The sequence below is a fragment of the Danio rerio genome, chromosome 8, assembly GCF_049306965.1.
Source record: "Danio rerio strain Tuebingen ecotype United States chromosome 8, GRCz12tu, whole genome shotgun sequence".
Classification (NCBI taxonomy): Eukaryota; Metazoa; Chordata; class Actinopteri; order Cypriniformes; family Danionidae; genus Danio; species Danio rerio.
This window is the reverse complement of record NC_133183.1, coordinates 54,337,719-54,360,000: the sequence shown is the minus strand read 5'-3', so window position 1 is coordinate 54,360,000 and position 22,282 is coordinate 54,337,719. Positions and strand designations below refer to the sequence as shown.

At 37.9% G+C, this 22,282-nt stretch overlaps 1 protein-coding gene across 5 annotated transcripts in view; it reads right to left on the bottom strand.

Annotated features, from left to right (window-relative positions):
- The window catches only part of grk5l (G protein-coupled receptor kinase 5 like), an 821,722-nt gene that overhangs the window by 775,400 nt on the left and 24,040 nt on the right, over nucleotides 1-22,282 (bottom strand). For 3 of the 5 annotated variants that reach the window (XR_012384732.1, XM_690749.10, XM_005167252.6), the window contains exons 2-3: nucleotides 18,849-18,944; nucleotides 9,598-9,710 (exon numbers count right to left, since the gene is read on the bottom strand). Coding sequence is in view for 4 of the 5 variants with exons in the window: in XM_690749.10 (XP_695841.5) it covers nucleotides 9,598-9,710; nucleotides 18,849-18,944 (209 nt within the window). In the remaining variant the exon portion in view is untranslated. The remainder of the gene's footprint in view (nucleotides 1-9,597; nucleotides 9,711-18,848; nucleotides 18,945-22,282) is intronic. The other 2 variants (XM_073911117.1, XM_068223220.2) reach the window with 1 other exon arrangement.

The window sequence follows — 22,282 nt, the reverse complement described above, 5'->3', positions numbered from 1 at the left end:
TGGTTGAAAGTCTCTTCACAATCCAATAGTACTGATTAAAGTAAAAGATTTAAATGTGTTTATATGTAATTTTATATTCTGGGTAAGGCATAAAACTAAAAAATGATCATTCAATTAAATATTGTCGGGCCAACATTTCCCACAATTCCGATAAGTAGCCCAAAAGTAGATTTGGGTTTCTGCGCATCTCTGTTCACGCATATCCGCCATTAACACATGCACACCTACATATGTGCTGCGCATTCACGACATGTGCACACCAGACAGTCACAGTCACGGTAAAATCAAATGCTGAATTGAAACTTTAAAATCCTGAATCAATATTCGAGTTACTTTTGCACACTGAAGAAAGGACAACACCAAGGCGGAAGTATTTCTTTTAGACAGGTAATGTTCTGTTTTAAAACTATTTTAGTCCCACAAAGCTGATGTAGATTCTGTTGTGTTATGAATGGGTTATATGCACAGAAGTGCTGTTCAGCCACTGAAATCTTCCGGCAAAAGATTGGTGTGACTTTTTGTTTTTATATTCACATTGATTTTTGAACAATGACAGCCTTCCTATACTGTTTACCATGCTACTCTGAATATTCGCTCTGAAATAGCATGTAAGTGTGACTTAGTGATAAGTGAAATTCCTGCACGACGCCAGCCAACCTCTAACTACATTTTTAACTGGTGAATGACACAAACTAGTGGATTGTCTGCTGTCATGTCTCAAGTCTGTGCGTGTTCGCGATTTCAGGTGGCGTGGCTATAAAACACAGTCCCTCCGCTGCCGTCCAAAGATAATATGCTAACCGGTTAGCATTTTGGCAGATCACCTACTACTGCATCTTTACTGACTCAACTTCAGATATTTGCTACCTTGCTCTTCAAATAATTGAATTCTGTTTTATAATGTTGGCCACGTAATGACATAATACGAAATTGCTAAAGATAACTTTTACACTAACCATTCTATTTGGTGGACAAATAAGTGAGGTTAAGTGTAAACTGTGAATAATTCCATGTAAATCACTTTCAAATCTTTGGAAACTTGCACTGTAATTAAACTTAATTACTGATTCTTACAATATAAGTAATTCTGTGAGCGATTACAAACGTGCTAAACTATCCACAGATCCCTTCCCTGAGGTTGCAAATAGGCCTGTGTGTGTGTGTATGTGCGCACATGTGTGTGTGTTAGGATGCAAATACTTGATGGCACATAATCAACACCCTCTCCAGTCCTTGTGCTCTATGGATAACGTTATGCAAGACTCTCCATTACCACCTGCCCCCTGCTAAGTTCCATCTCAGATAATGTAAAAACACATACACACAAACTTGTGTGCCCAAACCAAAGCATATGTTTTCACAAATTGTGTACCTGCACACGTGTCAAGTGGACCTGCTGTAGAGTACTCAAAGCAAACACACATATGATTCACAACTACACACATGGGCTTCATGAAGCCTGCCATGTGTAACCTCAGGTTGCTTGGTAACCAGCTGGTCAACACAGCAGGATTCCATAAGGTCCTGGAGAACCATTGAGAGTGTCATCAGCGTCACTAAATACACTGAACGTCATTACATAGTGGGAGATTATGTGTGTGTGCATACAATATTTCAACAATTACAACAGTATCATTTTCATTCCCCTTAACACGTGGTATGTACCCCACTGAATAGGGTTTCACCAAGTCAAATGTAAGACTTTAAGACTGTTTTTAGGCCATTATGAATAACATTTTAGACCTTGGCAGGGCTAAACCCTAAGGATTTTTTCTTGCTCCATAAAACAAAGTGCAATTACTTGAACAACCCTTTATCTGTGGAAACATGCTGATCATACTTACAATTTTTTTAGTATATATTTTTGACAATCTATAAAAAGTATAATCAACTAAATGTACAACAGTTGGTCCAGGTTAGTGTCCTCACCCCATGTGGTCTATAAATACATGGAGAACTTACAAATGTTTATGTGAGGAAGATAATTAAACCATATACTGGTAAATAGAGTTATAAATAGAGTTTTTTGATATGGAGTCTATGGCTGTTGGCCTTACTGGGTAGCTTTACATGGACATTCGAAAATTAAGACCTGTTTAAAATTATTTAAGGCCTACAAGTAAAGATTTCAAGGATTTTAAGAACTTTTAAAGCCTAAAATTGTTGTTTTGAAATTTAACACATTTTAAGACTTGAAAAGACCCCACGGACACCCTGACTGAAAGATTTAGGGCTGTGAGTACAAGATAAAAGAAAATAATTTTAAAATTATACAAAATTCCAAAAATTCAAAGTTTATTGAAATAACTTCCTTTAAGTAGTTCCTTTATAATAATAATAATTATTATTATTATTCCTTACATACTGCTTTTCTGGAGCATCAAAGCGCTTTATACTGAGATTCCCCCAATGTGTAGAGTATAGACCACAGGTAGGGCACCCCCTGCTGGTCTTACTAGCACCACTTCCGTCAGCAACCTAGCATTCCCATGTGGTCTCCCATTCAGGTACTGACCGGGCTCAGCTCTGCTTAGCTTTAGTGGGCGACAATTTGAGAGTTGCAGATAGCTAGCTGCCGGCTAAATGGATAATCAAAAATAAATATTATGCCATCAGTGACTCTTAAGGCTGATTTATACTTCTGCGTCAAGCGCACGGCGCAGCCTGCACGTGGTCACATAGCCCACGCCGTGGCCGACGCTGACGCACACCTCTCAAAAAAATGTAACGACACGTCGTAGCACAAGCTCTGTGATTGGTCAGCTCGGTAGTACTGAGTGTGAGTGTGGGCAGGACCCTGCTAAAAAAATCCATCTTAAAAAAGCATAGGGGTTTCCAGCCATTTCCAGCCTGGTCCTAGCTGGTCAGGCTGGAAAATGACCAACTAAATCCAGCTAAAACCAGCTAGACCAGCCTGGTTTAAGCTGGACATAGCTGATTTTAGCTGGGCTCCCAGCCTGGCTAGGCTGGTCAAGCTGGTCATTTCCCAGCCTGACCAGCTACGACCAGGCTGGAAATGGCTGAAAAGCAGCCTGGAAATGGCCAAAACCCCTCTAAAACCAGCCTGGCCGACCAGCTAAAACCAGCCAACCAGCCTAGGCTGGTTTAAGCTGTTTTTTTCAGTAGGGGACCGCTTGCACTCGATGGATCTAGAGTGTGTACCGTGTCGAGTACCGTGAAGGAGGTCTAGATGGAAACTTATTTTATGTTAAAAGTTGTTGCACATCCGCCGGTTCCTACCTTAAAATAAGTTGCTCATTACCTCACTGCTATATAGCGTTTCGGAAGCGTTATTACAGAGCAATTAAATAGTGTGCAGGGCTACGCGCAAGACATACGCCATGGGCCACGCCGATCATTCTACACAGAAGTATAAACCAGGCTTTAGTGGAAGTTCATTTATGTGCAACACAAGAGAAAACAATATCAATTGTATCCTATTTATTTACTGATACAAACGTATAACAGTTAAAAAATATTTAATATATAAAACAGTTAAAAATGATTTATAATCCAATTTTATCTATGCTGACATCATTTAAGCTTATCCAAAAAAGATTTCAAGAGTATCAAAGCCCTTATTAAGGTCCAGTAACTAAGTTTCAATAACATGAAATGCTCTAAACCCTGACTGGAATTACTTATTAATTACTCAGGGAATTACAAAATTTCTATTTTATTCTATTTTATCTAGTACATTTTGCTACAGTACATAGCCTAATAGAAATAATGACGTTCTATGACTTTCAATAGTTTATATGCACAGCTAGAGTTTTTTTAAAAGCTTTTTTTTTTTTTAAAGAGTTTTTTTTAAAGATTTATATGACTCAATTTCATAATGTTCTTTTTATAGCATTGACGTTGTAATGTAATTCAAATATATTCAGTTACATAGACTTAGGCATTCATTTGGTTGTCAAATCGTAAACAGTGACGAAAAACCTTTTAAACGCAGCCGCTCTTATTGGCAGCAGGTGAGCACAGAAATTCCATTGAAAAAACTGTGGTAAAATTAATTTACATATTTTAAGGACATGGCATGGAAAAAATGATAATTTAATGCAGTGCTTCTTGTTTGGTCTAATAACAACTTTATATCGCATCTCAGCCAGGCAGTGAAGATATTTTCTTAAAGAAATCAGATCTTAAACACGACGATTTTGTATGCGTTGACAATTAACCGGATGTCCTGTGGCTGGCGGACTGAATTTAAAAGTCTGTGTGTGCATATACCCCATTGTTTTCATCAGCCACTTAGAATACCTGGTCATGTTGAGTTATTTTTTCAGGCAGTTCAGACATGTTTAATTTTTCTTTGTGTACACATAAAGCAACTACTGTAAAATGGATCCTCAATTCAAGTTTCTGTCCCTCGGTCACACAGAGACTACACACAGAGCAGACACAGAGAGAGTGCTGTCTAACTCGCACCAACAATCAAGATCCTGCTACTCTCTGACGTCAGCGCAGGCCTCAAAAAAATCCCCCAGGCTCTTTCCTTATGGTGGCTTATACAAACACATGCATGCACAACTTCTGCTTGCAGAACACATTGGAAAATACATCAAATACCCATCAATATTCAAGTAAATCTTACCGTTTACCTTGCTTTTCAATGCACAAACAGGATTGTAGATTTTAATTAGGTAAATCTCAATTCTGTAAAGAAATGAATATTTCTTTTTGAAAGTAATCAAAATTCCCCAGCTATAGTATTTACTCACTATCCTTTGGATTAGTCCCTGATTTATCTTTATTTGAACCGCCAGTTACTTTGCTGTTTTATGCAGCAGAACACCCATACACTCTCTCACTCACACACACACACACACACACACACACACACACACACACACACACACACACACACACACACACACACACACACACACACACACACACACACACACATTCAGCCAATTTTGTTTACCCAATTCATCTATACAGCATGTCTTTGGTTTGGACTGTGGGGGAAACCGGAGGAATCAGAGGAAACCCACATGAGCAGGGAGAACATGCAAAGTCCACACAGAAATGCAAACTGGCTCAGCCAGGATTCGAACCAGAGACCTTCTTGCAGTGAGTTGACTACCACTGAGCCTTTACATGCATGCAAAAATCTTTTTCATTTTCTCATCCATATAAAATTTAAGATTCGACCATGGCTTGTTATTATATGTATATATTATTACCACTTTTTGGTCACCCTTTGCCAAGGGTACCTAGCAGAAAAAAAGGGTACCAAAAGGCGAAGCTAAACTTGCAGCTGAACGCTAGTGGTTTACAGAGATATGCAGAAGCAGGAGAATGAAAACAATAGAAGTGGCATTTTTAAAAACACAGCCGAGACATTACACCGTAATAATATGTACATTAGGCTTGGGCGGTATTTCGGTATTATGGTATACCGCGGGATCTAAAAATAGCAACGGTGTCAGTTTCAATACCGTTATACCGTCATAAAATATTAAATATCCTTTATTTAATGCCTACAAAAACGCATGTGTGATTGTCATCACGGGACAGTGTGGAGGAGAGAGAGAGAGGAAGAGGGAGAGGGAGGGGGAGAGAGGGAGAGGTGACGTGACGTGACGAGTCGCGCTTCAAAGTGTCCTGCAGTTTGGCAGTTTCGACTGAACAGAAGGGAGACGTGGTTAATATGAACTAGAGGTCTGCATTAGAGCTGAAGATATTTGCCCGAACCTGGCGAGACCCGAAAAAATCAAAATCCCTGCATTAAAATCCATCCCTGCAAAGGTGAAACAAATGATGATGAAGTAGTAAAAAAAGCGAATTATTACGGCGGTCAAGCCAGTCACTAGCTCAGAAAGAGCGCATTCCAGCGGCAGGTATTTCGCGGTCGCTCATACACTGCGTATTACGGTAGAGCCCTAAACCGCAAGCTGACAGGTAAAAAGACGAGGCCTCTCGCTAAAGTGAAACTGCTGTCATGGAAAATAAAATGGATGTTCCGGACTGGTAGAAGATGAACAAACAATCCAACCCAAAACTTGCAAAATCAGCCAGATCAGAACTCTGCATCTCGACCTGTAGCAGCAGGAAAGGGTGTTTAGCTGCTGGAGCCCGTGAGCGCAGGACTGCGCTAAAGCCTGTGGATTTAAATGTTCCTCCACAAACACACGTAGCCTAATCTTGGTGAGTAAAGGGTTTTTCAATTATAAATAAATATTAATTAAAGCATATAATCATAATGTAGACCAGGGGTCTCAAACTCAATTTACCTGGGGGCCGCAGGAGGCAAAGTCTGGGTGAGGCTGGGCCGCATAAGGGATTTCACAAAAAAAAAGTCCTCAAATGTCTTTATTAACAGTTTTAATTATTTCTTCTGAACATGAAGTGTCCTGAACATTAATAGAACATTGAGTGAAGATTATGAACAGTTCTTCTGAACATGGCATCTTTTGCCTATACTCTTTGCTGCCAGAGACTTGACAGTGCTTCTTCTCACAAATCTGAACCACATTTGGCTTTAGAGCGGAAGCAGTTGAGACCCTCAGTATGGCTTGAAGATGATCATCATTAAGTCTAGACCTGTACTTTGACTTATTGAAGTCCTAGGGAAAAAAGTGGGGGAACTCACTCAAAACTTTCATTCCCTCACCTAAAAAAAGACGTATATATGTATAAATAAAACACCCCCACCCCACTCCAGTCACATCAGTCTGTACCCGTCTGTATCTACCTATAATATATATAAGATGCAGGGCAGGCACGTGCACACATAGGGCTCGACCTGTGCAGACAGAGCACATGCCCTTTTTAGTTTTGCATAGAAAGTGCCCTTCCAAAATGATCAAAAGTGCCCCCGCGACGCGACACACCTTCGGTCCCGCCCTTCAGTAGGCGCGCGATAACACCGCTCTTAAGTACGCGCGCGACAACACAGCTGATCAGAACGCGCGCGACAACGCCCCTCCACACTTCCCGCCCGCCACAGCGTCTAACAAAGGAGCGGGGTGCGTGGTGACGTCACCGGCATCCTCGCCCCTTTGTTTACACGGCGGGCGGGGAATGCCAGTGACCGCTGTGTACGGATAGAATCAGCGGAGCGGGAAGCGCTCTCTCTCCCCGCTCCGCTGATTCTGTCAGTGTACAGCGGTCGGCGCGGGCCACAAAATATTGCACTGAGGGCCGCAAATGGCCCGCGGGCCGCGAGTTTGAGACCCCTGATGTAGACAGAGTATACAGAATAATGGTGGCATTATTCTTTTAATATTCAGCTTCACCGCCGCCCTAATGCCAGATTGTGAAGAGAAGTGGAGAAACACATCTTGCAGAGCCTTTATCTTAATTTCGTTATTGCCAAAATACCCGTCACCATTTAGAGTTTATTTTAATTTGATTTGTTAAGCAAGATTACTTTTCATTGGTGTGTATGCTAATTTAAAGGCTAAGTGCATGTACCTAGACCTATAGAGTGCTGAGATGTTACGATGTTACAGAGGACTTATTTTATTTCTTTGTTCCAACTTTCAAGTGGCATATAGCCTAGTCTACGTTTGTTATGGATAAATGATGTTAAAACATATAAATGACTCATTCTTGAAAAAATGCAATAGAGCTGTGTGCCTGTGCACATTTGAATAATGTCGGGCTGTAAAAGGGTTCGGGCTTTATAAAGCTGTCAATCAAACTGTACCTGTCGGACTCGGGACCTATCGGGTATAATTTTTATGGCCCGATTACAGCTCTGCATTCCCGCTGCAGTACCGCGGGAGCCGGCCAGATTTCTTATGGTGTGGGAGTAAATTTCTGAATAAATCGCGGGAGAGATGTGTGTGTGTGTGTGTGTGTGTGTGAGAGAGAGAGAGAGAGAGAGAGAGAGAGGTGCTGTGCGTCGCTTGTCTCTCTCTCTCTCTCTCTCTCTCTCTCTCTTTCTCTCTTTCTCTCTTTCTGACCGCGAGCCTAAGGTCGCATAGAAGGTATTCAGTTTCTGAATGGTTTAGGCTCAAGCCAACAGTTTGGTGACGCTGTCTGAGCCTTACGTCATAATTTTTTTATTACGCCGGTAATACCGGAAACCGGGGTAAAATATGGAGGCGATTTGACGGTATCAAAATTTGGATACCGCCCAAGCCTAATGTACATATAATAACAAGCCATGGTCGACCGGAGCTCAAACAAACCTTGTCGTTGTCTTGATGAACCGCCACAAAGCCAAGAAGAAGAGAAGAAGAGAGCTCCCCACGTGTCTATATTTGAAATAACGAACCTGCTGAGCTCACATTAATAACGTACGCATGATTATTAAATCGCGTCTGATATCCGATGCTTTCAGAAGTGGACAACGCAAGAGTGAAGCAAAGCCGAAAAAACAGCAGCAAATGATGGTTCTGCAACCTAAAACATGAACAAACTGCCATGTTTAACTATTATGATGCGAAAGTATCCCTCTATATGCTTTCATTGAAGTGGTTCACAATATTTATTCATCCACCGAGTTTTTAATGTAGTCAAATGTTTACAAATGCAAGCACAGCCGTTTAGAGGTCATTTATGGTAAATGATGTCAGAATTTACTGGTATTTTGGTATAGATGTATAAATGGACTTTTCTGGAAAAATTCCGTAACGTAATTGCGGTGTAAACAGTGCTTTTTTTAATTTACCGGTAAACTCGTTCCAGAAATGTTACAGATATGTACCCGTATCACTGTGTGAAAGGGGCTTTTGTTTTTACTAGATATCTAGAAAAGTATTTAAATGAAATGTGAAATCTGACCTACCAGGAGCAGGGATAGACACACCAGCTACAGTATATGACTCCAACAAAGCTTCCCTATTCAATTATATGAACACCTGTTAATATTATATTTACTTTTTGCCACTGGACATTTTATTATGCAATGCGAATAAAATTCATCTCTTTTTAGATGTTCGAGTCAGGCCATTTGGGGGGGGGGGAGGGGGGGGGAACCCTGAGTTAACGTTCTGCAGTAGATCCATAAGGGTCTATTGCATCACACAGGCTACATTTTTTTATTCAGTTAGATGAAAAAAGGGAGCAGTAAATTCTAAAAAAAAATAAACACTATGGCTTCGTCTGAAACCACCAAATACTCAGTAGGTACTTCATTTGAATCCAAATGTACTACTCGGCCGTTAGAAAAGTATGTTATTTGTAGTATGAATGTAAGCAGTATGAATGGAATTCGGACATACAACATCCACCATTTTGTCATGATCACATGACCCACCCTCGTGAGTTACATTGCTTCACTCCCATTCCCGAATTCTCTCGCAGGGCATCAGGATAAAGCGCAGCGTGTATGGGATACGCACTTCTCGCCGGAAGTAGTAGGTCATCCGGGTACTTCTCACATTCTATGAATTCGGACATACTACTCGGCTCGCATACTGTTTTTAGCAAGCTATATAGTATGGAAGTATGCGGTTTCAGACACAGCCTATGTACACCCTTTCCCGGTCTTTTTTTTTCTTAAGCTGATGATATTATTTTTTATAGTTCCAGCAAATAGTAACTAAAAGCTGTTTTGACCAACAAAATCCATTTTCAGTAGCAAATAAAACAGGTGCACTAAGCATCAGAGATATGTGTATGTGCACATTAACATACCATGGCATCCAGAAGTTGTATGCATCGCTGAAGCTCTGGTTGGGTCTCACAGTAGAGGCGGAACAGAAGTCTCCCGATGGGCTGCCTCTCACACAGGCACACGTAGTCTCGTTCTGACACACAAAACAAAAGGAAAAATTTTCAAATTGTACTGCTGTGGTATCATGGTGAAAAAATTGACTTTGATATACATCTTAGAAAAACATATGCATACTTTAATGGGGGAAAAAGACAACAAAAAAAAAACAAAAAAACAATGCTTCATTTACTGATGTTTCAAATGTAATTCTAAACACTGAAAATTAAAGTTGCTATTTAGAAACAATAACTTTTCAGCACTTTAAATCTGTGGTAAATTACATATCTGCACTGCATCACAAGATTAAATACAATTTTTAATTTTTTTAATTTTCTTAATTTTTTTAAGTCAAATTATATAGCATAAATATTGATGTGAACATAATCAATGATAGTAACAACGATTTGCAGAACCCAGATGAGCGGGTTTCATTATTTTCAAAGGTTGTTATCTAGGAATAACATATCTTCGAACTTTGAAAGGGAGCTGTGAGAATCCAGACATAGGGATGGGAGGTAAACCATTCTGACGGTACGATAACCTTGGATAAAAATATCACGGTTTTACTTAAACATATAATGTGGGAACAGTATAGCAGAACATTTTGGCGGTTTTAAAACCTTGACAGTTTTGAACCGCGGTAAACCTTGAAAACGATTATCATCCCATGCTTATCCAGACAGTGTAATATTCAACAATATTACTACAGTATGTTATTTTGGAATGAAAGTTTTTGACCCATTAAAAATGCCTTATCTTTTCAGAATTTAATTTGACGTGTTACTAAAGGTGTTCAAATTTCACATTTGAGGGTAAGGAGGAGGTGGGCAGCAGCAATTGATGAACGCACAATAATAATAAAATAGACAGAAAACAAAAAAAAAGCAACAACCCCTAATGGATGACTGCTGCCCAAAAACACCAAACTCCTACATAAGTGACCCAGCACTGGGGTACAGTGCAGTGGGGTAATTTGTTTAATTTTTTTTATATTTCCCACATGAACAGAGCAAGGAAATTTTCGCAGCATTTTTTTTTATTAAAGTCTTTTAAGAACTTCTTATTTGATTTATTTCTTTAAAAAAAATGAAAAAAATAAACATTTTAAGGTCAAAATTATTAGAAGCTTTTAAGGTATTTTGTATAGTCTACAGAACAAACCATCATTATACAATAACTTGCCTAAATACACTAACCTTACTACTAAAATACCCTTCCAGGTAAACCTAATTATCCTAGTTAAGCCTTTAAATGTCACTTTAAGCTGTATAGAAGTGTCTTGAAAATATCTAGTAAAATATTATTTACTGTCATCATGGGAAAGATAAAATAAATTAGTTATTAGAAATTAGATATTAAAATTATTTTGTTTAGAAATGTGTTGAAAAACTCTTCTGTTAAACAGAAATTGTGGGAAAAATAAACAGGAGGGGTAATATTTCAGGGGCTTATAATTCCAACTTCAACTGTATAAGTACACCTCTCACTAATCTTTTTTTCAATTCATATTTTTAATAGGAAGCTATATATTATATTTGTGCATATACATTAAATTAGTCAGTACTGAAGCCAAATCTGGAGTTTATCTAACAAAATAACTTACAATAACGGTCCAAAAACTAGTACACCCACATTTACATGTCATAGAAAAATGTTAAATACAAATTTTTAATAAGGAGCAAAAATCAAGAAACACAAAAAGATTTAGCTGAAATTCTGTAGGTTGTAACTTTTTCTGCAATATTTTGCTTGATTTTAATTGCATTATCTTTCAGTTTCTAGATGTTTGGTGACGAAAATATTATTTTAATAAATATATCTGTGTAATAAATCCGTTTAAATGCACCAAAACACATTGCCTATATTCACTGAGAAATGGATAAAAATATTCATTTTCATAATGGGCTGTACTCAATTATGCTGAGCACTATATGCACAAAACAAAAATGAAAACGTGTACTCCACTTCCCGCTCCAGACAGAGTCCACCTTTGCATTTACAGACGCACAAATCACTTTCACACCAAAAATCACACGGATGTGTAGTGCAAAAGATTTGCAAGCGAAAAACAAGACCCATAACGGCCGATTCGAGCCATTTTAGCAACACAGTTGTGTGTAGTTGGAAAAAACATATGTCCAGAAAACATTCTACATGCATGCAACTCTCTTTGCATGGATTCACATTCTAATCTGCAGATGGGCAAATTTTGTCTGTGACTTCACATTTTTAGATGCAGGTGTGTTTTGCATCATATTCACTGAACCAATGGTAGTAAAGAACATAAGCGGATGAGTATCTTTATTTGGGATTCATCCAGTAAGAATTGCAGACCTGTACTGAAGAATTTGAATAGGTGCAAATATTGCGTTGTGTTTGTTGGAAAGAAAAAAACACATTTATTATTTACTGAGTAAATGCAAATGCACATTTGCAAATTTGCTCTGGGTACAAATTTACTGCAACACATTTGTGGCTATTCTTCATAGTTACAAATTACAGCTACTTGGTAGTATTGCAACAAAAATAGTCTGATGAACACCCCTTCAGTTGTTACCAGTTACTAAATAATAAAAAAACATGCAGCTTTTAAGATTTTAAGTAACAGTCAATTTCAGGGATAAATGATCAATTTGTTCATGAGAGATGGAACAAGGAGCAACAAAGGATGCAATGACATCACTACACCTGTGAAAGGGAGCAGTGTAATAATATGTTCAATGTTCTCAATGTTTTTTGAGAGCATGCACAATTGGACTTGGGCATTGCTGCTGAACTTGCAGTTGAAGTTATATCTAGAAGATGACAGTGTGGAAATAAATTTATATAATGTAGTTTCAATATAACAATAATCTATATATAACTAAAAATAAATATTCTTTGGTTTTTAATTTGAATATGTAACAGCACAGCTATGAGGAACATTAAACCTTGTTCCTGAGAACGGGCTGAGCCAAAGTGATGCAAATGCTATAGACACGGTCGTAACGACTGTGCCTTTGTCTTCGGGTGATATTTGCAGGCCAAAAAACCCCTTTTGTTGATAAACTTGTGTGGTCAGTGGCTTGGCAAGTATATACATCTAAAATTAATAGTAAAAAATAAAATAATAATAAATAAAATAAAAATAATAGTAAAAAAATAGATGGAGATGACCAAACAAAGCATGCAAATGAAGTAGATAGGTATCTACTTCATTTGCATGCTTTGTTTAGTCATATCCATCTAGCCACTCCCCTCCTCCTAAAAAGATATTATAGACTCATTTTAGACTTGCTAACAGACTTGTGATAAAAACTTGCAGACTGCAGACCTTCAAGAGACTCCAGAGAGGCTCTTGCAGGCCCGTATACTTCTTGAAGATGCTGTATGACTGCAGATTAACCAACACCTCTCAATAAAGAAATTCTCCCTTTGAATTGTGTTATGAAGGCAGTTCGTAACCCATTCATTAGGCACTCTTGCAAATTGGGGTTTGTAATCAAGAAAAAAAATAATTGGCTACTTTCATTGTATAATAATACCCGGTTTCACTGTGACCCATCTCTTCCTGAAGCATTAAGAGATGGAATAACACAATACTTGTATAAAAAGGGAATACAGATGTTTGGAGATTCATATGAGCAGGGCGTACTAATGACATTTGAACAATTGAGATTAAAGTTTTCCCTTTCTGTTAAACATTTTTTTAAATATATTCAGGTGAGACACTATTACCACAATGCAAAAGGGTAATTTAGGACCTTTCTCTTCCCTCCCAATAGATGCTATTATAAGAAAGAGAAAAGAACCCAAAGGATTTGTGTCTTATATGTATAGCAACCTCAACGATTTGTATGGGATGGAAGTGTCATCTTCAAAACTTAAATGGGAGAAAGATTTAGAATGCATTTTTGATCAAGATACTTGGGAACATATCTGTAAAAGTGCCTTAACGTTTTCATTTAATAGTAGACATACATTAATACAGTTTAATATTTTACACAGGGTATATTATACACCTGAACGATTGCACAAAATGAGTGATTCATATTCAGAACATTGTTCTAGATGTAAGATTGAGGTTGGTACATTATTTCATATGTTTTGGACATGTTCCAAACTTAAAACCTATTGGAGAAATATAATACAAACTATTAGTAAAATTGCCAAAGTTAACCTTTTACCTGATCCAAGATTTATGTTGTAAGGGGATGAATCAGTTCTTCTGTTCGATGAAAGGAAAAATTTACGTTTAATTAAAATGGCTCTGATAGCAGCACAGAAATGCATTGCTATACATTGGAAATCAGTAGAACCACCAAGTCATATTGTATGGCTTAGAGAACTTTCTTTTTATGTTCCTGTTGAAAAAATAATGTTTAATCTTAAAAAAAAAACTCTTCAAATGTTTGAGAAGACTTGGGGTAAATTTATTGAATACATGAATAACTTGGATGTTACATAGACTGAACATACGGATGGAAAAGTATGACACTTCATTGCTTTAATCCTGTATTTGTCATTATTGTTTGTTTATTGTTTATTTCCTCTTAATTTACACATCAGCTCGATCTCTCACAAGTATGTCTGTTTAAGTGTTCTGTCTTGTGAGGGTGGGAAAAGGGTGGAGGGTGGTTAGAAAAGAATGTTTACATGTATACTGAAATGACTCTGTAAATTATTGATGTGAAAATAATAAAAAATATAGATAAAAAAAAAAAAATAAAGAAATTCTCCTGGACTGGGTTATTTCATTTTTTAGATTTTTTTTTTACAACAACAGACAAGATGTTATAGAGTAATAATTAAATTAAATTCTGACAAAAAAAAAAAAACACTTTTGACCAATTTTTCCAATTACCTCAAAATGCTCCAGCGCAACATATGACCCAGATCACATCACAAATAAATGTAAGCAAATAATAAAATTATAAGTAAGTTATGTTAAGAAAATCTTCCATTTTAAAAAATTTTCTGCAAAATATTTGGTATTTTTATGCTATAGTAGAGTAAATTAAAAAAAACACGCAACGCCCTTATTAAAAGAGAAGATGCACACACCAGGTATACATTTTTTAAAATAATGATTCAGTCTATTAAAACAGTTAAATCATTCCCAAAACATTACATTAAGTATTATAGATGCTGTGTTCATGCGTTAATGAAATAAAAAATAAACATACAAATAGCATTTAAAATGAAGTGGACAGAGAAGTTTTTCCATGAGCGAGAATGAAAAACCAGGAGTGGATCACCAGCAGAGAGAAGCCTTAGTAGAAAGTGGAACATGCTTCTCATCACATCCCCCTCTAAATACACAACTCGTCAATCCGTTGTAGCGACAAAGAACTTCAATCCGTTTGGAAGAATAATAAAGTAAGTGATCAAGCATGCAACATTTTACTTTGTATTGGTTGATCCTTTGTTGATTGCTGGTTTGGGACAGAGCCAAATGAAACTTCCCAAAACTGCATTCTCTGAAAAATCCCCTGATGAGTTAGGTCAGGATGTAGTCAAATGTGCAAGAATAAAAATGTTTGACAGTTTAGTTAAGTTAAGGCCTTCCAGAGCTGCTTGGTCTTATTTAATAGTTTTTATTACTGTATTTATTATTGTTATTTTTGTTTTCTTTTTGGCTATTATGGCTTTTGGCTTATTTTTATCATGCTGAAGTCCCATTTTGGAGCAGACACACAAAAAAAGGTTCTGTTGTTTAAACGAAAGATCAGTTGTTGAGCTTGCTGCAAAACAGCATGCATGGACAACGAACCAAAAATATCAAGGATGCAGAGTGACGAAAATGCAATGATGAAGTAAGAGAAGATTTAGACCACATCTTCCTACTATCGTTATTGGAAACATAATATCCCTGGCAAACAAAGTGGACAAACTTGCATCACTTGTGATAATTGAGAGAGTGTTTCATGCTGGCTGTTGGCTTGCATGTGTGTATGGACAGGAATTGTGCTGAGAGCAGCAAGAAGCAAAAAGGTGGTCTGGTGTCTGGCTCAGCTCTGTTGAGGTGGTCATGGAGAAGCGGAGAGCATGAGACTGATTTCTGTAAGACCTCAGTGACAGACGAGCATTCACATTGATCCTAAAGGGCCAGCCTGTATACCAGCTGGTGACCTCTTGCACCTGCAGCTTCTCCATGATGGACTCCCAGTGTTCTCCAGTCTCCAGCGCCTAGAGTGCAGCTCTGCAGAAAAAGTTTGGCCAGAGGAGAAATGGTCATGCCCAACTGAGCCTGGTTTCTCTCAAGGATTTTTTTCCTTAACTTTCGTCAATTGGCAAAGTTTGTTCCTCGCCTCTGTCGCCACTGGCTTGCATGGTTCAGGAATTGTAAAGCTGCGCATCAATGGATTTGCTCTTCAGTGTTTGGACTTTCAGCAGTGAAAATTAAACCACACTGAACTGAACTAATCTGAACTTAAACTCTGACAACTGAACTGACACAGTTTCAATTCACTATGATCCTCTATGTTAAGCTGCTTTGACACAATCGATATTGTAAAAGCGTTATACAAATAAAGATGAATTGAACTGAAGAAAGTGGTGTTGTGATTTATGTCAACAAAATGTGGTGCAATCCTGGACACATTACGATAAAAGAAAGTGTGTGCAGTGTCGATATTGAATTGCTAGCAGCAAGTCTCCATCCATATCATTGGCCAAGAAAGTCTTCCCATGGCATTATTATCACAGTTAACATTCCTCCCTCCACTGATAGTGCGAGCTGTGGACATCAATTTCAAGACAGCGAAGGTAGTCTTTTGTTGCTATCCCTGGTGACTTTAATCTTGTCTGTCTGGATTTAATCTTACCCACCTTCAAAACTATCTTTATAAAACAAGAAATGATAAAACACTGGACTTATTGAATGCTAATGCCAAGGAGGCATATAGCCCCATGGCCACTTCTGGGCAGATCAGATTCTGTCTGTATCACTGCAGTTATACGGCGGTTTCAAGACGGTGGTCCAAAAAGCTATGGAGACATAGTGGGGCTTTTTAAAGGTTACAGATCAGGATGCCTTCTATAATATGCATTGGAGAGGATGTGAATGGTGTTACTTGCTGCATCACAGACAATGTCAATTTCTGAATAGAAAATTCTGAATGGTTTCATAACCTATGCCACATTACACGATAGGAAACAATTGAATCTTGTGTCACAGCACCTATTTGTCATTTACAAATCCTCACAACACCCTACATCAAGGAAATTAAGCCAAAATCATGAGAAAAATTTATGTGATTTGACTGGAGTTTAAGAAAACGAACTTTGCCGTGAAAATTAAAAAACTACAGGTTTTGAGCCAGATCTTGATCACAGAGGCCACAGGAAAGCGATTCGTCAAACAGCTGAACCAGCAGCTAATTCATGAAGGCTTTCATATTTGCACTTGGTATTTTCTGTTTCGAGTTTTTGAACACGTTTTGTCAAATCATCCATGTTGTCCTTGTTTGAACTCACAGTTCCGATACATGGTTAAAAAGAGAGGAAGCTGCATTTTGAATCAGTTGAAACAAAGTTTGTAGAGTCACAATTCTTATACAATTCTTATATATTCTTATATAGTCCCAAATAGTTTGAAGCAATACTTCCGGCATGTCCATTGTGAAGAAGGATAAGGCAAGCTCCAAACAATCAAAGAAAATGTATATAAATATAGCACATAGAACATCAAAAAATGGAAAAAAATCTGAACTATGAAAAGAGAAAGTGACCTGTTTACACCAAGTAAAGACAAAAGTCTGTAGGTGCAGAGATACTCAAGCAGTAGCAGTAGCGGCCACTTCTTTTCAATTCAACCATATGTCTTTACGCATATGAGGAAATCTATTAAATGAGACAATTGGCATGGAATATTAGAACAATTATTATATTTGTTATACTAGCACCATAGCATGTAAACGATGAAGAAGTGTCTGTACAACAAAATACAGGCAGTTTAAAAGCCATAATAATCAAATGACCCTTGAATATTTACATAAATAGTAATAAATTGAGCACTTACGGATATATATTTCCAAGGTTTCAATGTTTCAATCAGCCACAGAAAGAAACTGCATATATGTTACTTTCGACTATGCACACAGCGAAACTGTAAAAATTTACTTGGCCTATTAAGCAGGCAATAATTAGCAATAGGAAGCAATAAACTTTCTAGCCACACCCAAGCAACAATTTAGAGCACCACCCAAGCAAATATTTAACCATATAAACAAGGAACACAGTACAAAGACAAGGTTTGGACTCTTATGATTTTTTTAAAGTTTAAGCCACTTCTAGCCTTTTTAGTGATTTTCACCAATTTGACAGCAATAGAACCATAATATATGCAGATGCAGATCTATTAAAAAAACAGAGAAAATGCATTTTTTTCCATAGTTGTGCATTTTCAAGACGTATAATACATAACACACGTGTGCTTGTTTGTGTGTCTAAAACATAAACATTTATAACTTTGGCCAGATCTACATTATTTTGCTGTGGCGAGCCCAGACAAAGCAAAGTATTATATTTCACAACCACAAGACAAGAAGACAAGCTCTCAAAGCTCTTAAGAGATTGAGATGTTGTGTAACTCATTACATTCACAGTGCATCCCTCACTATAATTTTTCTAAAACACGGATTATCATAAAAACTTAATGGAGGAAGTGCTGTCTCTTAATTGATAAAATATCAAAAATGACTAGCAATCAACAGAAAAGCACAACTAGATAAATACACTGAACAGACTAGAAAGACAGCAAATAACCAACAAAATCCAGACATAACGACAAACCAAACACAAAGGGTTTATATAACAACAGAAATTTCAAAAACCTGAAGACAAAATATAAATTAAAGCAGCAAAAAATGATGGGGACTGCAGTTTTGTGGACCAAAACAGCATACAACAAAGTGCCCTCAAGGGTCTAGACTAGGACACTACAGCCAAGGGCTTTGACAGATGAACTATACAAAGAAAATCCACTGGGGCAAAAATGGTGGCCAGCCACTCAGTGCTCAAATCTCAGATAGTGAACACAGAGTCAATGACAATCTAAAGTTAGACATAGTTTAACACAACAGAGGACAACAAAATTGAAGAAATCTGGCCAGGAGTATGTTATAGCTGATGAGGTGCATTAAAATCATAGGGACATGAAACATGCAACAGTTTATTGTCTGTACTTTACCGATGGCTTTGTTCAACTCTGTGCACTGACTGATATGAGGGAAACGAAGAATCTCTCTCCATTTCTTACTTCTTCCTTTCCGCTTACCTCCTCCACCTAGATAGAAAAAGCACAAAAAGGCCACTTAAAAACAATTTCTTAACAACATTTGCAGTCTTATGGGCTGATCACGCTGAACATACTTTTTGCAATGAGAGGCGCCTGTTTTGAACGTTTTACTAACAGATGCGAGTGTTTTGCGCACTATTAATGCGCCCTGCACACCTCACATTTTAACCGCCTGCTGCGACTCACTTTTTTGACATTACGTGCTGTCCGCTTGCAGTTGAAAAAAGTCAACTCTGAGTGGAAAAGGCATGTAACGTCAGTCGTGTCTTTTACATTTACCAATCAAATAAAAGCAGAGGCGGTGTTGCCGTTGAGGTGACAGCAGTGTTTGTGTTGTCAAGATGACTAAGGTGACTTTTGAAGATGGAGGAGAGACTTGTGGTTGCTGTTTTGAGTTATCCGGTGCTGTATGACTTCACAAAAGGGTGTCAAGATCCTCCAAATTCTTGATTCGATAACATTTTGGATTCTAAAGTCACGGTTCAATTCAATTTTCGATTATGAATTATTAATTCATTAATAATGAATTAATTATTTGTAGCCTACTGTTTAAACTACCTGACCTGCATGGTCTTTGTTTTACCCATACACAAATCATACAGTAAATGAATAAAGACAAGTTACACACATAATTACCACCTGTCAATCACTTTTTCTGCGGGACTCGTGAATAGGCAGCGATCTTTGTCGTTATAATGGCGTCGGTAAAAAAGGTGCACAACCAACAGGAACCAGCCAACAGTATCTGAGGTGTTCGCCAAAATGACTAAGTACAATTGAGTGAAATATTGAAGCAGTCTACTGACCCGCTAACTGCCTGGACCCGCTGTCTCGAGCGCATGGCTGTGTGTGCGTCTGTGTGTGGTCAAGTGACGTGCGTTTTCAGCAGTAGTAAGGAAAGAGGGCTGCTCAGAAATGCTACACGCCACTACGGATGTCAAATCGTTGTCGTTCTAAAATGCCATTTAAAAACAAAGACATATTAGTGTAAACACGGCCTGAGTGTGTACTTTTCGCGAGCGGATTTGCAACGGGGGCAGGGCGGAGGATCGTGATGCCGGTGTTGTCTATCGGACGAACCCTAATACGTACATAGCAGAGCTTGCAAAACTGTGTGTTTTTTTTTTTGTTTTTTTGTCAACGCATGTTAAATCTTAGAGACTTTGCTAGCAAGCAGCGCTGTGATCATGTGGGCTTTGCACGCTAGCTCTGGACGCTGCTGGATAGAATAACTGTAACGGAGTTTAGAGATTATTGGACTGCTTTTATCGGAGATTTTTTACACAGTCCGATATAGTTTTTTGGACTGATATCGGATGAATTTCCTATATCAATATCGGATCGGGACATCCTTAATTAAAGTAATTCAGCTCATTCATCCCACTGCAACACAGCCCAGCGCAGCTAGAGGAACACACCTTCAGCAGCCCATCACCAAAGCAGAAGCTTAAATATACCATTATACCAAACCTCTTATCAGAAACCTTGGCATAATGTATTTTATTATTTGACAATCTAGTTTTCATTAAATAACTGTAACTGATATCAATTTTTAACAAAACTTCTTGATATGTGTTATTTTATAATAGAATTACCAAACTAGACTCGTTAAAATAACTCAGTAACTCATCATAAAGTCTAATGTCTAGTGGCTGGGTTCGGGCTTTTTACAGTGTCTGGTATAATGTCAATGTTGTTTTTGGTGTGTTTACATTGACTATGGCCACTGTGTAAATGCGCAGTATAGTTACAATCTTATTGATAACCTTATGATAACATAATATATGCCTTCAGTGATTTCCTGAAGATAAATACCAATAAATAACACAACTGAAATAACTACAGCAGATCGTCTGATCTCATATGAAGCATGAGATTGCGATGACATATGACAACGTATGCAGGGGCTGTAGTGCTGTCCCAATTTCTAGGGGTAAATTTTGCAGGGGAAAGGGTAGGTGTTGGAGCCATTTATGGGTTGCAATTTTCTTTTGCACCACTAGAGGATGTTTACGGTATTTATGCTGTCCTCACGACGAGTGAGAGGTGTGTAGAAGAAGGTCAAACAAACTTTTTGACCGCCATGCTGTGAGAATGGGTTTATGTTTGTTTTGATGTTTACTTTTATTTTGACAAAATGGACAATTATTTGTAAAGGTATGGACATTTCACTTTTTAAATGGACCCGTTCAAGCAACAAACGTGTCAAAACCAAAGACCAAAATATTCGCGGCTACAGTAGGGGTACAAAAATAGAATTGGGATCAGGCCTAAGTATGTTAGTACAAGACCAAAGTACGAGAGGATAAAATAAAACTGTTCATCCATTTAAGTAGAAGTGACAAACTACAAGCTTTACATGTTTGTATCAGTGTTATATCTCCTAAATATGGCTGCAACAACGAACCAATGAAATCGATAAAAATCAATTACTTAGGCGCAATCACAATTCTATTTTTGTACAACCACCTTCCCCTTGGCCCTTACAACCGAGGGTTAAGGTGAAGGGCTTCAAAATTTACCCCTAAGAATTGGGACCGCACTACAGCACCTGCACATGTCATCATCTGTCACCGCGATCTCTTGCTTCATATGAGATCTGACAATCACGACTGCTGGAGTGATTCCTGTTGTGTTATTTTTGGTATTTATCTTCAGGAAATCACTGAAGGCATATATTGTGTCATCATAATGATCTAATGTGGCAATAAGATCGTTATACTGTGCAATTAACACAGTGGCCATATTCATTTATGTAAACACACAAAAACAATATTAACACTATAGCAGACACTGTAAAAAGCTCATTGACAGCCACTAGACATTACTGACAGGGTATTCTAGTGTCATCGAGTGTCAGAATGTTGTGAGACTGCTGTACAGGAGTTATGATTAGGAAGTATAAATCGCGAAATTTATCGTTTTTTTATTTTAGTGTTATTTTTAAAAAGCATGACAGTAAAACACGAACACGGTTATGAAAATATTAACACGTGTTCGTTTGTTGTAAAAATTCATAATAATGACAAAAAAATACTAATTTGTGGATCTCCTTACTTCCGGGTGCAGCTGTTGCTGGGGTATTCTGGGAAATGTTTCTTACCCCTTGGTTTCAAGTGTGGTCCTGAAAAATATTCGTTTAAAGGGGTGTATACCCCTTGCACTTAGCCCTACGCCTTCAAGCTTAAGAGAATTAGGACACCACTCCCCCTTCACGGGCATGCGCAAAACGAGGGGTAGGGGTAAGGGGAAGGGCTAAGTGGTAGAATTGAAATTGGCCCTAAAGTGTGGGCAACAAATTTCATAATCGATTTGTCATGTTGCGT